The 15,124-nt window shown below is 38.7% G+C and overlaps 1 protein-coding gene across 3 annotated transcripts in view; it reads left to right on the top strand.

The window, feature by feature from the left end:
• The window catches only part of GRM1 (glutamate metabotropic receptor 1), a 434,402-nt gene that overhangs the window by 374,735 nt on the left and 44,543 nt on the right, over positions 1-15,124 (top strand). For all 3 annotated transcript variants that reach the window (XM_042253585.1, XM_027972529.2, XM_027972530.2), the window contains exon 7: positions 8,642-8,768. In XM_042253585.1, coding sequence (XP_042109519.1) covers positions 8,642-8,768 — 127 coding nt within the window. The remainder of the gene's footprint in view (positions 1-8,641; positions 8,769-15,124) is intronic.

A 15,124-nucleotide genomic window follows, 5' to 3' on the forward strand; every position in this document is an offset into this window, starting at 1 on the left:
ACTGACATCGTTTCAATTCTTTTTAAAACAATGCTTTTAAAGGAGGTATTATCACCCCATTTTATAGATCAGAAATCAGAGGCCCAGAGGGCTTGAGTCACTTATCCCAAGCTTTCTCAGCTAGCAAATGCCAAGCTGGGCTTAGAGCCAACCCAAAGCTCTTATCAACCCACAGCCACATGTTGTTCAACCATCTTTCATTATATGAACTGGCATAATTCCTACAAATTGCAATTGCTGAAGCTTATTTTATGAATAGTTCACAACAAAATTATAAATAGAGATCCACTTTGAAAATTCTAAGGGAAATCAGAATCTAGAGTTAAGGATTAGATAGGCAGTATTAGAAGTATTAGAAGGCAGTTGGGAGACTCTGACAGAGATGGGGAAACTGGCAGAGAATCCTAGGGAAAGAGTCCTGGGGTTTGCTCCCACTGGCCTCCTATTCTTTCTTTTCCCTTCTCTTCTCTTTTATTTTTTTCTTCCTTTAAGTTTGTTTTTGGATTCTTTACTGGTCCATGGGGTCACAAAGAGTTGGATACAACTGAGCAACTGAACTGAACTTAACCGAACTGGATTTGGGAGTTTCACCATGGAGAGTAGATACCTCTACTTCCCCCTCTTCTGACCTGGCCAATCAAGATAGAATTACAGAGACATTATGTGAACATGGACTGTATCATATGTGGTTCTTCATTACACATGCCATATTATCATATAGTAAAATATACCTTATACACATGAAAAAAAAAAAGCCCTAATACATCTATTTTTACAGACTGTATACTTCAGGACTGAGTTAACTATTTTTTCCCTGAACCATTTGAAAGTGAGGTGCCAATATCATGAAACTTCATACCTCAGCTTTTGTTTGCTAAGAATAAAGGCAATTCTCACATAGCTACAATAACATAATCAACTACAGTTGTCCTGTCCTCCTCAGCCTCCTCTTTCTGTGAATCAAAGCAAACTGCCCATAAGTTTTAAGCTGTTCATAGTTAATGTTGATGCTTTTGAACTGTGGTGTTGGAGAAAACTCTTGAGTCTCTTGGATGGCAAGAAGACCCAACCAGTCAATCCTAAAGGAAATCACTCCTGAATATTCATTTGGAAGCACTGATGCTGAAGCTGAAACTCTAGTCCTTTGGCCACCTGATGCAAAGAATTGACTCATTGGAAAAGACCCTGATACTGGGAAAGATTGAAGGCAGGAGGAGAAGGCAATGACAGAGGATGAAATAGTTGGATGGCATCACCGATCCAATGGATGTGAGTCTGAGTAAGCTCTGGGAGTTGGTGATGGACAGGGAAGCCTGGTGTACTGCAGTCCATGGGGTCACAAAAAGTCGGACACGACTAAGCAACTGAACTGAACTTATAGTTAATGTAACAAATGAAATAAAGACATGGTTCTTTCATTGTGTAATATCTTTCAAAGTCCGCTGCAGGATGGCAGAGTCTCAATAAAAATTGCACACAGGAATATAAAAAATTCTTTATCCGAGAAGCTTATGATTGCATAATAATGATGTGATCTGCCCCAGCTACTAAAACCATATTGGCTAAAATTTTGGAAAAAGTTGAAGACAAAATATTGTGGGTTTTATTACGTATGTGGGTATGTGAAATCATGAAATTACTATAGTCTCTCTGGGTGAAGAGGAAACTTTACTGGTTATGATGAGAAATTCTATGGAATCATCATTAATTTATTCACAGTCACTCTGATGGCTTCATCTCTCAAGCTTTGACCAGTATTTAAGCTGGCCTCCTGGCTACTGAACTTTTTGATGATCACTTTATCCTTGGTGGGCTTTCCTGGTGGCTCAGATGGTAAAGAATTTGCCTGCAATTCAGGAGACCCAAGTTTAATCCCTGGGTGGTGAGGATCCCCTGGAGAAGGGAATAGCAACCCACCCCAGTATTCTTGCCTGGAAAATCCCAAGGACGAAGGAGCCTGGCCGGCTATAGTGCATGGGGTCACAGATAGTCGGACACAACTTAGCAATTAACACTTTCTTCTTTTCACTTTGGCCTCAGATCTAGCTCGTCTGCCACTTTTGGAGACAGGTGCTGATAGGAGCTGCCGCTGACTCACGTGACATGGAGCAGAGAAGGAGCCCAGCAGATCTCCTGTGTCTTGCAGGTGGCTGTGGCTGAAGCAGGGCCCAAAGTCTTTTTAAAGTAAACATTTATTGGCACATTACCCACATAGAGAAAAGTAGAAGAGGAAGGCAATAGCATAAGTATGCAGAGAGCTCTTATTTCCAATCTTTGCTCTAGCTGATCCACCACCTAGAACTCTCTTTCACCAGATGTTTTCAGATCTTCCTCCTTTCCTGCTCTTAAGTCTTTACTCAAATGGCATATCTTTCTTAAAAAATTAATTTTTAATGGAGTCAAATGACCTATCTTAGTGAAGCCTTACCTGACCATCACATGCAAAATTGCAGTCCCCAGTTCCATGTGCCTCCTCCCTAACAGGACTGGGACTAAGATGAGGCAATTCAGAAGCCTACTGCACATACACCAAAGAGATCTGCCCAACCCCACCCCTACTCCACTCAAGATCTTGCAAGTGCAGGGTGGACCCCACATGCTGAAAGGTTTAAGTGCCTCTAAAGTCTGATTCCTAGGCCTCTTGCCTCCTACTGGTCCCTGTCCTGAACCCTATTCCTCTTTCTTGCTGTGTTTTTCTCAAAGCCCTTCTCTAGAATGAGAACTTCTCAAAGATAAGGATATGAGCTATTCACTGATGGTCTCTACCCTTGATGCAGCGCCTGGCACTCTGCATACATAATGAGAATGAATGAATGGCTAAATCACTGCATATGCCCTGCAGAAGCATTTCATTCCCTCTTCTATTGGTATACTCTACTCTGTCAGAGTTTTGAGCTTCTTAACCTCAGTGATCAAGTCTTTCCATTTATCTGTCCCCATGTGTCATACCATGTCTGGCACACTGAGCCACTAAATAAAGGTTGGATAAGTGAATAAATATCTGCCAACTTCTGAGATATAGTTTTGGTTCTTGGTATAACATATCATCACTGTGATAACTGTTTTTACACTAGGAAGAGCCTAGATCTTGATAATACCTGGAGATGATGTGACTGAGGTTTGCACAAGCTGCTGACCCCTCTGCAGCTGTTTCCTCACCTGCAAAATGTACATAATTAACTTCACTCCATGGAGCGGTTGTGAGCATTAGTGTAATTCTGTACAGAGTTCCTCACACATGGGCTGGTTCAATATATGTCCATTTTTGTGATCATTTTATATTCCTATATGATTTTTGTTACATTTTCCCTGTAATAAATTACAATGTAGGGATTTTCCTAAATTGGTATTTTTCTATAGTCCTTGCCAAGCTTTCAATCCCTCCTATTTTTTGTTTTCTTAAATTGTTCATTTTAATTTCTCCTGTTTATGTCCTATTCCTTATTATTTTTCTCTTTCCTTTCACATACATTATTGAATAATCATTGAATAATTAATATGTGCCAAGAACTGTGCTAGCACTGTGAATGCAAAGGAAACCTAAACGTCAGCTGGTTTTCCTACAGACCTAATTAGGTAGGACCCAAGTCTTTATTCTGTTTAGTTTTCCAGGCATTTTCCTCCTGAAGAAAATGTCTCTGTTTCCTTTAATGTATTGTTACTTTTCCTTCATTATATTCTCCTGATGCTGTTTACTTTCCTTTATCCTTTTGCTAAATAAAGCTCAAAAAAATCCATTTCAAGTTATTTGGAAACATATTCATGAAAAGAACACTTGATTTCCTATGGCATAAACAAGACTCCTACAGTGTATATGGAATTGAATCATAGCCTTGTGTGAAGCAGCAAGTCGTCTAGTCTTGCTAACAATAAACAGAGCATCAGTACATAGAATGTAAAAGGAATCAAAACCGTTCTTGTGTCTTGGGAAGTCTTGCTCCTTCAAGGAAAATTTCAGTGAAACATTAAATCTCTTATCATGACTGAGCACTGTCATAAAAGTGTTTTACTGTAACAAAAATGAAACAATACTTTATTCAGTTATTGACTATATATTACATGCAAAAGAAATATCACTTAGTGCAAAAATATAAAAATAATTTAAAATATTTGTGATATGAGGAGATGAAAACATGAGACAATAATTTAAGAATTTTTTTCTTTTATTTATTTATTTTTTTACTTTACAATATTGTATTTGTTGTGCCACACATCAACATGAATCCACCACAGGCGTACGCGTGTTCCCCATCCTGAAACCCACTCCCACCTCCCTCCCCGTACCATCCCAATGAAGCGTATATATCATATACGGGTGGGTCCTCCCAGCAGCCAAGATGGTAAAGAATCTGCCTGCAATGCAGGAGACTTGGGTTCGATCTCTGGGTCAGGAAGATCCCCTGGAGGAGGAAATGGCAACCCACTCCAGTGTTTTCGCCTGGAGAATCCCAGGGACAGGGGAGCCTGGCGGGCTCCAGTCCATGGGTTCACAAAGAGTCGGACATGACTGAGTGACTAACACTATTACTTCTTTCATAACATGTGACACAATTAGTGGACAAAAGTTGACTAACTTGTGGTAATAGAATACCAACTATATCTTATTAGTAATTACAGAGGATTTTAAGTGAGATAATGTTTCAAAGGGTTCACTGCACCAGACATACTTCCTGGAGCCTATGTCAGGACTCAAATGTAGTGACATAGATGAGCTGATGGAAGAAAGAGAGTTCTCTGAATCTGAATGGAAAAGAATATTTTTTCTTTTATTGAAATATATTTATTTCTTTACTATATTATTGCATATTAAAACCATGGATTAAACAACATATGCTCTCTCTCTCTTGCCCTCCTTAAAATCTTTTCTCCAAATGGTAGAAAGAAAGTCAGAGGAAAAATAAATCAGATGATGTGTCTGCCCTACTTGAAGCCTCCCTCCAAAACAAACAGTTATATAGACACTACTGAGGATATAATGTTTGTTTGGTGGACTTATGTAAGAAATTATTAGCAGTCAGACTCACGGGCAGAAACACGGACCAGGGTCTAAGTAAACGCCTGACCAAAGAGCTTATGTTTTGAAGATATTAGAAAAGGAAGGCACTAAAGTTCCTTGAGTGGCTTAATTACATTGTTAAAAAAGATTCAACTCAACCCTTATTCAGGGGGCACCTACTGCGTGTTCTTGGTACATTTCTTGATGACTGTGATCTGAAAACAGTGAAAGTAAGGCATGATTTCCTTCCCTTAGGAGCCCACAGCTCACAGTAATAGTCTTGGCAGTTGCGTGCATGTTACGCTGGAGTTGGAAGAAATTAGAGCCATGTTACGGGATTAGAGTCAGGGACCAAAAACCAGCATGCCATTTCCTTCTCCACGAGATCTTCCCAATCCAGGGATGGAACCTGGGTCTCCCGCATTGCAGGCAGACTCTTTACCATCTGAGCCACCAGGGAATCTTAAGTCTGGAGGGGTAGCTCAGAGACTGAAAAGACAAGTCCCATAATTTAGATGTTATATGTCAAAAGTGCACATATTTGGTGGCTGAATAAGAAGGAGTAACAAAAGAATTCCATCTGAGCGGTTCTTTTTTCATTATTTGATAAATGTATAAGCTAATCATTTTTTATGCACTTATTCAGTCATTCAAAACCTAATTTTAAGTATATTTCCATGTGGCAGTTACCCATAGGATCTATTTTTCACTAGTTATCTTGCATAAATATATTTGTTTAGAATTATTATCTTTGGAATTTGTCTAATTTGTAGTATTCATTTTATAGTTAGGAAAAAGATAAAGCTGATTGAAGAGATAGACATTATTTCATACTTCTTATACTAATTAAAATAAAAAAGCATTACTTTTTAAATTTCTCCATAGCATTAGAAAAATTTATAGTTTGGAATACAGCATAAATTTGTCATGCTTACTCTGAGAATAAATGTGGATTTTCAGAAAAACAGTTTGAGTATACTTTCTAAAGTTATTTGAAAGTAAAAGAAGAAAAAGAAAGCCTTTTACAATTTCTGAAAATATACAGTCATGATATATTTTTCATGTAATTTTAAAATAGTGGCTCATTAATACATTTTGACCTGATCTACAAGAAGATAATTTTATCCTCACAAAGGATAAGGTTTATATGACTTTAAGCTATGGCGATATTTACTGTTTGATTTCTGACTTTACATATGAGAACATTTGATAATGTCTAACATGTTGCATCTGGTCCCATCACTCCATAGGAAATAGATGGGGAAACAGTGGAAACAGTGTCAGACTTTATTTTTGGGGGCTCCAAAATCACTGCAGCTGGTGACTGCAGCCATGAAATTAAAAGATGCTTACTCCTTGGAAGAAAAGTTATGACCAACCTAGATAGCATATTCAAAAGCAGAGACATTACTTTGCCGACTAAGGTCTGTCTAGTCAAGGCTATTGTTTTTCCAGTGGTCATGTATGGATGTGAGAGTTGGACTATGAAGAAGGCTGAGCGCCGAAGAATTGATGCTTTTGAACTGTGGTGTTGGAGAAGACTCTTAAGAGTCCCTTGGACTGCAAGGAGATCCAACCAGTCCATCCTAAAGGAAACCAGTCCTGAATATTCATTGGAAGGACTGATGCTGAAGCTGAAACTCCAATCCTTTCGCCACCTGATGTGAAGAACTGACTCATTTGAAAAGACCCTGATCCTGGGAAAGATTGAAGGCAGGAGAAGGGGACAGCAGAGGATGAGATGGTTGGATGGCATCACCGACTCAATGGACATGAGTTTGAGTAAACTCTGGGAGTTGGTGATGGACAGGGAAGCCTGGTGTGCTGCAGTCCATGGGGTCACAAAGAGTCAGAAACAACTGAGTGACTGAACTGACTGAACAAGTTAGGGAAAGACTTCTGTTTCCAGCCATGAGAGAATAAAAAAGTTCAGACAGCATTCTGCTGTAAACAATCAGAAAACCTGACGCAATATATGAAATAACTGTGTTCAGACGTTGGAAAACAGTGTATGACCTTGATTTCAAAGAACTGAAAGGAAACAGAGAAGTGAACCCTAAAATCATTCAGGCATTCTGTCTGGAGGCAATTTCCTGGTTGTTATTTAGTGAGAAAGAACACAAGCAGAGTTTGGCTATCTTGATAATTTAAGAAGACAGAAACCAAGGTTTAGGAGAGCCAAGGCAGATAGAATCAGTAGTGCAGAGAAAGAAAATGAATCAATTCAGAAAAAGAGTTCCAGCAGTTGGTGTATGAGTTCCCAGCAGTATTTGACTCCATCTGCACAAGTATGATAGAGAAGGAAATGGCAACCCACTCCAGGATTCTTGCCTAGAGAATCCAGTGGACAGAGGAGCCTGGTGGGCTGCTGTCCATGGGGTTGCACAGAGTCGGACACGACTGAAGCGACTTAGCAGCAGCAGTAGCGACAGCATAAGTATAAAGTGAAAGTGTCAGTCACTCAGTTGTGTCTTATTCTTTGTGACCCCATGGACTATAGCCCACCAGGATCCTCTGTCCATGGGATTCCCCAGACAAGAATACTGGAGTGGGCAGTCAGTCTCTTCTCCAGGGAATCTTCCCCACCCAGGGATTGAACCCTGGTCTCCTGCATTACAGGTGGATTCTTTACCATGTAAGCCACCAGGGAAGTCCCCTGCATGAGTATAGTAGAATTCAGAAAGTCCGAGGAAAGAAAAATTACTGAGGTGCTGGATTCCCAGAGGCCCTACAAGGCCAAGAATTTTCCCTGTTTCCATAAGCCAGGGTAGAGATACCTTGCTGAATACACAGACCTGAGCAAAGAGCCCAGCAAGGTCACACTTTATAATAGGGGTAAACTATTCCTAGATTAGAGAATATTCTAGACTTGCCCTAAAGGATGAAAAACAAGGCCAAAACTGAGCCCCAGGCATCTAGGCTGCCTGCCAGAACAAAGGCCAATACTTCAAGAAAAAAATCCAGCACTCTATACCTTATGTACAGCATCTGGTTAAAAAGTTTTAGACCTGTGACAAAATGAGAAAATGTGACACATAACCAGAAAGAAAATCAAGTGATAGAAACAGTCCTAGACATTATATTGATGATGGAATTAATAGTCTAATTAAAATGCCTACTATAAATACATACAAAAGGGTTTAAAAGAAAACGTGCATATCATGAGACGATACATGGAGATGGATTTCAAACAATGAAAAACAAAGGGTATTAGAAATGATATTTTAAACAATAGGATTAGCAACATATTAGACATTATGGTAGTAAAGATCAGGGAGCTTACAACATAACAGTATAAAAAAGAGAAATGGACTTTTACTTTTCTGAGAACTATCAATGCATATTAATATATATATATAAAATGATAGCATTCAACTGTTTAATTCCCTTTATAAAAGAAATGATTATTGAAAAGCCTCCAAATCCAACATGGAGTGAATTGAAATTCACATCTGAACTCTAATGCAGTGAGGTATACTTCAATCCATGTATTTGAGGTTCCTCAATATGTACAATTTGGGGGGGGGGGGAGTTAGTCTTCAAAAAAAAAAAAATTGCAGTATGAAAGCAAGTCCTCATCTGAAAAAAAGAAAGGCTTTCTGGAGAAACTAAACTTAAGGCATATGAAATATCCCTGTGTTATAGGTCATACGGAAAGGGGAAGTCAGTTGCTGCTGGATTTGCACTGCCTGCAAAGAGAATGAGTATGTGCAAGATGAGTTCACCTGCAAGGCTTGTGACTTGGGATGGTGGCCCAATGCAGATCTGACAGGTAGGAACTGTCTCACTTGTCAACCTTATCCCAAACATTGGCCTCTGCAATGTGCCTGCTGTTTAAAATGTGAGTGATTGACTCGTGTCTTTTTCAATATTTATTTACATTGTTACTGCTCATGTCAAAGGTACACTTAAAGCTCTTAAAAATTTTCCATCATCCACATTGAAAGTTCATTTAAATACAAATAAAAGTGTATTCAAAGGGTATTCTTGTATACCAGTTGTTTCTGTTTTTCTTTCTATAATTTTTATCTGAAAATGTATCAGGGAAGAAACATGTAAAGATATAAAACAAAATAGTTATTTTAATAGTGTGATTAGTCACTCAGTCATGACTGACTCTTTGCAACCCTATGGACTGTTGCCCACCAGGCTCCTCTGTCCATGGGATTCTCCAGGCAAGAATACTGGAGTGGGTTGTCGTTTCTTCCTCCAGGGGATGTTCGCAACCCAGGGATCGAACCTGAGTCCCCAGACTCTCTTGCATTAGCAGGTAGATTCTTTATCACTGAGACACCTGGGAAGCCTCTATTTTAATAAATGTTTCCCATGCTCTACTCTCTGTCTGGAATTTCTTTCATCTCCTCATCTGCCTGACAGATTTTACAGTAGTTATAAAGTTTATTAGGCAGACACAGAGATTAAAAACAAAAAAATCCAGATAGAAAGCAGAACATGGGGAACATGAAAGCATGTAGTACATTTGGGGAAAACCATGGAACTATATGGGGTTGTTTGGTAAATACAAGGGCCTGGGAGAGATATGGTCAGAAATGAGATTGGATGAGGACACTGGAAGCAAATGGTAAGGAACTTCTGTAAGAACTTATTCTAAATGTTTGGATTTTGGCTTTAAGCATAGGAGAACCACAGAAGCATTTAAAGCAGTGAATAATGTCATGATATTGGTGTCTCAGAAAGATAACCATGCTGGCGGTGTGGACAAGGATAGTGAACCTAAACTGAAAACAGAGAAGTGAGGAAGCTTCTGTGTTGGTCCAAATGAGTAATTTCGAAGGGTGTGAACAGAGCAGCTACATGGGAATAAAGAGGCATAAATGAATGCAGGAGATGATTTACTCGTAAAATCAGTGGGATTCCTGTGGATGGATTACCCAAGTTTATAAGCTTCCCAATAGTAATGTTCAGGTATGTGAGTCTGGGGGCTTCCCAGATGGCGCTAGTGGTAAAGAACCTGCCTACCTATGCAAGAGACAGAAGATACAGGTTCAATCCCTGGGACAGGAAGATCCACTAGATGAGGAAATGGCAACCCACTCCAGTATTCTTGCCTGGAGAATCACAAGGACAGAAGAGTCTGGCAGGCTACAGTCCAGTGTCCCACAGAGTTGAAAATGACGGAAGCGACTTAGTATGTACATATGAGTTTTGATTTCCAAAAACTCTGATATGAGCTTACAGATGACACGTGTCACAGATGTTGTTCACAAATTTTAAGAGTGAGAGAACCATAGAAACTTTGAGTTCATAGAGACTTCTATCATCTGAGTAACACAATCCTTCATTTTAGAACATGAAAGCTAAGGCCTGGAGAGGCATACTTGCGTGCCCAGGGTCATAACTAGTTAGAAGCAGGTCCTAGTTCATTGACTGCTGACCCCACGCTTCCCTGTGTGCTGTTGAAAATCATTAGGGTAACATTTACAAGTGCTGTTTACTTTTTCACTTCTTCCCAAATAAGACTCTAAAACTAAGAAATTGCGTGGCTTATTCAGAGGACATCAAAAATGGCTGCCTGAGTAGAAAAAGATCAATAATTAAAATTGTACTTTTTAAAGTAAGAGACATGTAAAATGTTAATACAGTTAGAAAATAAACTGAATATCAAAGCTTTTATCAATCACCTGGTACAAAGGCCATTTTAAAATGAAAAGAAATTAGAATGTTTTTCAAGGTACAAACTCTGTCTCACCCGTTTTTTAATTCTCTTGCTGAAAGCTGATTTTCAACTTCAAATATGCCTAAAAATCACCCAGGAATTACTCATCTGCAGAGATCCCCACTCACTAATTTTGAGACGGGACCCATCAGATTCTAGTTCCTGTCCCATCCCTTGGGAAACTCTGGCTCACAGCCTGGTACCTTGAACATATATAATTGCTGCCTGATAAATGTTTGTTCTATTGAGAGAATTCGAGAGAAGGAACTCACCCAAGTTCATCTAGGTCAATACAGATGGTTGATAGGAGAAGCCGCCTAGAGAATCTAGGGGTTTTGTCTCTGGGTCTAAAGCGCTTTCTTTCACTCTGAATTTATCTCATGGTTGCATGCATTGGACTGACTTGAAGAAGCTTTTCCAACCTTGTTCTGGACACAAGCCTCCTCCCGCACAGGTTCACATCTTCATGAACTGATCTTCTTACTCAGTGTGCGCTTCCTGTCCTGTTTATCTTGAGGAAGTAGTCTCCTTAGATCACCCTTGTGCTTGAAAACTAGGTTTGACTTCAGAGTCAGTCCTCTCTGCTTTTTGACTGAGACCGCAGCTGACAAGAAAGAGAATCAAAGACAAAACTAGCCCCTTTCTAAGATTAATCTTAAGTGTCAGAAGTCCTGGCTTTGAGGTACAAGTTTTCCTCTTGTCTACATTTTCGGAGCTTCCCCAGACTTTTCCTACTGTCTCAGTTTCCCTTTAATTGAAGCTTCTCTCGTACATGAAAAGAACTTCTATCCAATATTAAAATAGAAAAAAACTTTTTAAAGATCTAATATAATAACGGAACTCAAAGTCGTATGTTTTATCCCTTAGAGATCTTCCACTGAGGATATATTGTCTGTCCACTGCCAAGCAATGACCATCCTAGACTAGCAACAATTTAAAACAACCCTCCTTAATTATAAAAGCAACTTATAATTTTAATGCAACTATCTTTCTAGAGAAGTAAATCTACTCTCATCCATCATATATGTAAAAATCACTAACATTCAAAAAAGTTGAGCCAAGCAACAGCCCATTCTGCCTTTATCTTGTAACAACAGACAAGTGGCTAAATTTGGATCATATATCCAAATTATGTCACAACTCTTATGTTTAAGATCTTTCAGAACATGCATCTCTCATCCTCATTTATACTTAGTCTTAATGGCACCTATTGTTTCTGCATCCCTTCCACTCTTTCACATGAATGGAAAATGAGGTCTAATCTGTCACTTACTGAGCACCATGTCAGGCTCAGAGCAAGAGCACAGTTCCTGGCAGTGTGTTTTTGGCTGTTGCCATGATAGCAGTAGCTGTGAAAAGAGAAGACTCACAGGCAGAGAAAAACAAAAATCAGTAAAATACTAAGAGGAGTATATACATTGCCTTTAAGTAAGTGTTTTATTTTCATGGGTGGATTTTTTGAACTGAACTTTAGTTAAAATGAGAAATCATTCTTCTTTGGAAAATAGTGCTTTTTACTGAAGGTGAAGTTTGTTTAAAATATGCTTAAAATAATTTTATGAGATACTTTGCATATATGCTCCAAAGACTAAAATTAATGAATAAAAGTATGTTAACAAGTGAGTTTTTATTCTCATTAGGATATGTTGCTTTTTGGCTATGAAGGAAAAAAAAAAAGTATATTTCTTAGAGGAAGTGTCTTCTGAAGCTGTTAATAAGCTTCTTATGTTTTCTTCTTGGGAAAATGCACATTTTAATTCAGCATTTAAATTTCACACTTTACTTCTTATGGTGCAAAAACAGAGATTTCTTCTGCCATGATATACAACTTGATAATGGTTTAACAATTCATGGACCAATTATAAGAAACCCAATGCTGCTTATTCCCTTTAAAAAGTCAAATAGTATAAAATAATTCCTCATAAAGTCAGACTACCCTAAATCTTACAATAAAAATATAAAACACTGTTATAAAAATTAACTTTTAACTATTTTCCCCTACCTAACAGTTGTAGTCACCTCTCATGTTATCTACTTATTTATTTACTTTTGTATTATACACAACCACCTTCTTTGTGCCAGATATTTTTTTGAGATATTGGGACATATGGGTGAATGAGACAAGGCTTATATCCTAGAAGACAAACTTAATATAAAACTAGACATGTAAGCAGACAATTATAAGTCCTGGAATAGGACTATGTACAAAATTTCATATGAGTACAGAGAAAAAAGCAATCATGTTTTCCCTGGTAAGAGGAAGAGGAAGGGACATTTGAGCTTAAAGATTGAATAATAAATAGAATTTCCCCTTTTAGGTAGTTTGTATTAACATAATAATATCAGAGAAAGCATTTCAATGAAGCCTTACGCATTTGTGAAGCAGTATTGTAAATGTTATTAAATGTCCCAACACAAGTTAGGTGGAATAATTGTGGCCTATCTTTGTTTCTTATTTCATATTAAATTTGTCTTTACTTAATTGGAAAGAATTCAGATATTAAATTTTAACCTCCTCTAATGCATTTGGATGTTATAAGTGAGCCAATATTTAGTTTGAAAATTAGAAGTTAACCCTTGTCCTCATATTAGAGTTATTACCACTTCTCTTGGATTTTGCTCAGTAACTTGTAGTCTGCTAGAAGGAAACTGACTTGTCTGGGGTAGCTCTACCCATGAACACTGCCAGGTCCTTAAGTTCTCAGCGCTTTAGATATAGTATGCACAACTCCTATTAAAGTCTTCTCCTTGTGGGTGCCAGGTAGGTTCAGGGCACTCATTCTAAACCACTGATTGAATTTAACCACCACCCCTTCTATTCTTAGAATTACTTAACAATGGAGGTTGGGAAACCCTTCTCTTAGAAAAAAAAACAGGATAAATAAAGTACATTGCATCACATAACATATATGGACAATGGATATTTTGTCTAATTCCCACAAAATATCAAAGCTAGCCCTTCTCAAATTTAGGATGTCTTAAAAATAGAAAAAAAAAAAAGAAAGAAAGGAAAAGAAACAAGAAAAAACAACTTTTAAGAAGCTTATTCAAAATGTAAATTGTCAGTCCCAATCTGTATGTGATTCTGTTTTGGGTGGTCTTGGATTGGCATTGAAAATCTTGCTTTTCACATGGAAAAAAAGAATCTAGGATCTTCACGGGAGATAAAGCAATCTTAATGGTGCTGAGTGCCTAAGAATTGATGCTTCTGAACTGTGGTGTTGGAGAAGACTATTGAGAGTCCCTTGGACAGCAAGGAGACCCAACCAGTCCATCCTAAAGGAGATCAGTCCTGGGTGTTCATTGGAAGGACTGATGCTGAAGCTGAAACTCCAATATTTTGGCCACCTGATGCAAAGAACTCTCTCATTTGAAAAGACCCTGATGCTGGGAAAGATTGAGGGCAGGAGGAAAGGGGGATGACAGAGGATGAGACGGTTGGATAGCCGACTCAATGGACACGGGTTTGGGTAGGCTCCAGCAGTTGGTGATGGACAGGGAGGCCTGGCGTGCTGTGGTTCATGGGGTCGCAAAGAGTCGGACACAACTGAGTGACTCAACTGAACTGACAGAATGGTGGGGTAGGTATACTGTGTTGGGATATTGTTATGACAAACTGCTTACTGTTGCAACACAAGAACACTTAGGCTTCTACCAGAAGGGTGGTTTTCTTCATTTGTGTATAGTACACCGGGTAAGGTAGGCTTAACTTACAGCTAGACTCAGAAGACTGATTACCTATGGAGATGGCGGAGTGTTAGTCTTTAGTTTCTGGTTACATTAAAGCGTATGTGTTAGTTGCTCAGTTGTATACAGCTCTTTGCAACCCCATGGACTGTAGCCTGCCAGGCTTCTCTGTTCATGAAATTCTCCAGGCAAGAATACTGGAGTGGGTTGCCATCTCCTCCTCCAGGCCAGTGGAGTTTTAAACTTTAAACTGATTACATTAAGGGGGCTCGGATTTATGATATGTGGTTTAAAGTTTAAGACTCCACTAGCGACAACCAACGTTACTTCATTTACTGATGCATATTTTATTAGACAGGCCGACTTGGCTATACAACTTGAGGGCCATGAAAGACTTCAGTGAGAGTTTCTATCTTGTGCTGTCTCAAAATTAATGTTCATTGTGCAGATTTTTGTAGCTCAATCCACTGATAAAGCATGACCTTGTTGGAATGAGCCCATCTTAAATTTGAGAAGTGCTAGTTTTGATACCTTGAGAGAATTACACAAAATAGCCATCATGTTCACATATGTGAGGTAATGCACTTATTTGTCCTGTTTTTAGGTTTAAGGAGGAGGGTTAGCCAACCTCCAGGGGTACCTGGATACCTCTTAGTCCCTGGCTGCTAACCTGCACTGTCCTTCTCTCACTGTACTTTTCCTTTTGCCTTTGAATGAAGACATTACATGAGCATGTTCTGTGAGTCTTCTGAATCTTTCCAAGT

The sequence above is a fragment of the Ovis aries genome, chromosome 8, assembly GCF_016772045.2.
Source record: "Ovis aries strain OAR_USU_Benz2616 breed Rambouillet chromosome 8, ARS-UI_Ramb_v3.0, whole genome shotgun sequence".
Taxonomy (NCBI): domain Eukaryota; kingdom Metazoa; phylum Chordata; class Mammalia; order Artiodactyla; family Bovidae; genus Ovis; species Ovis aries.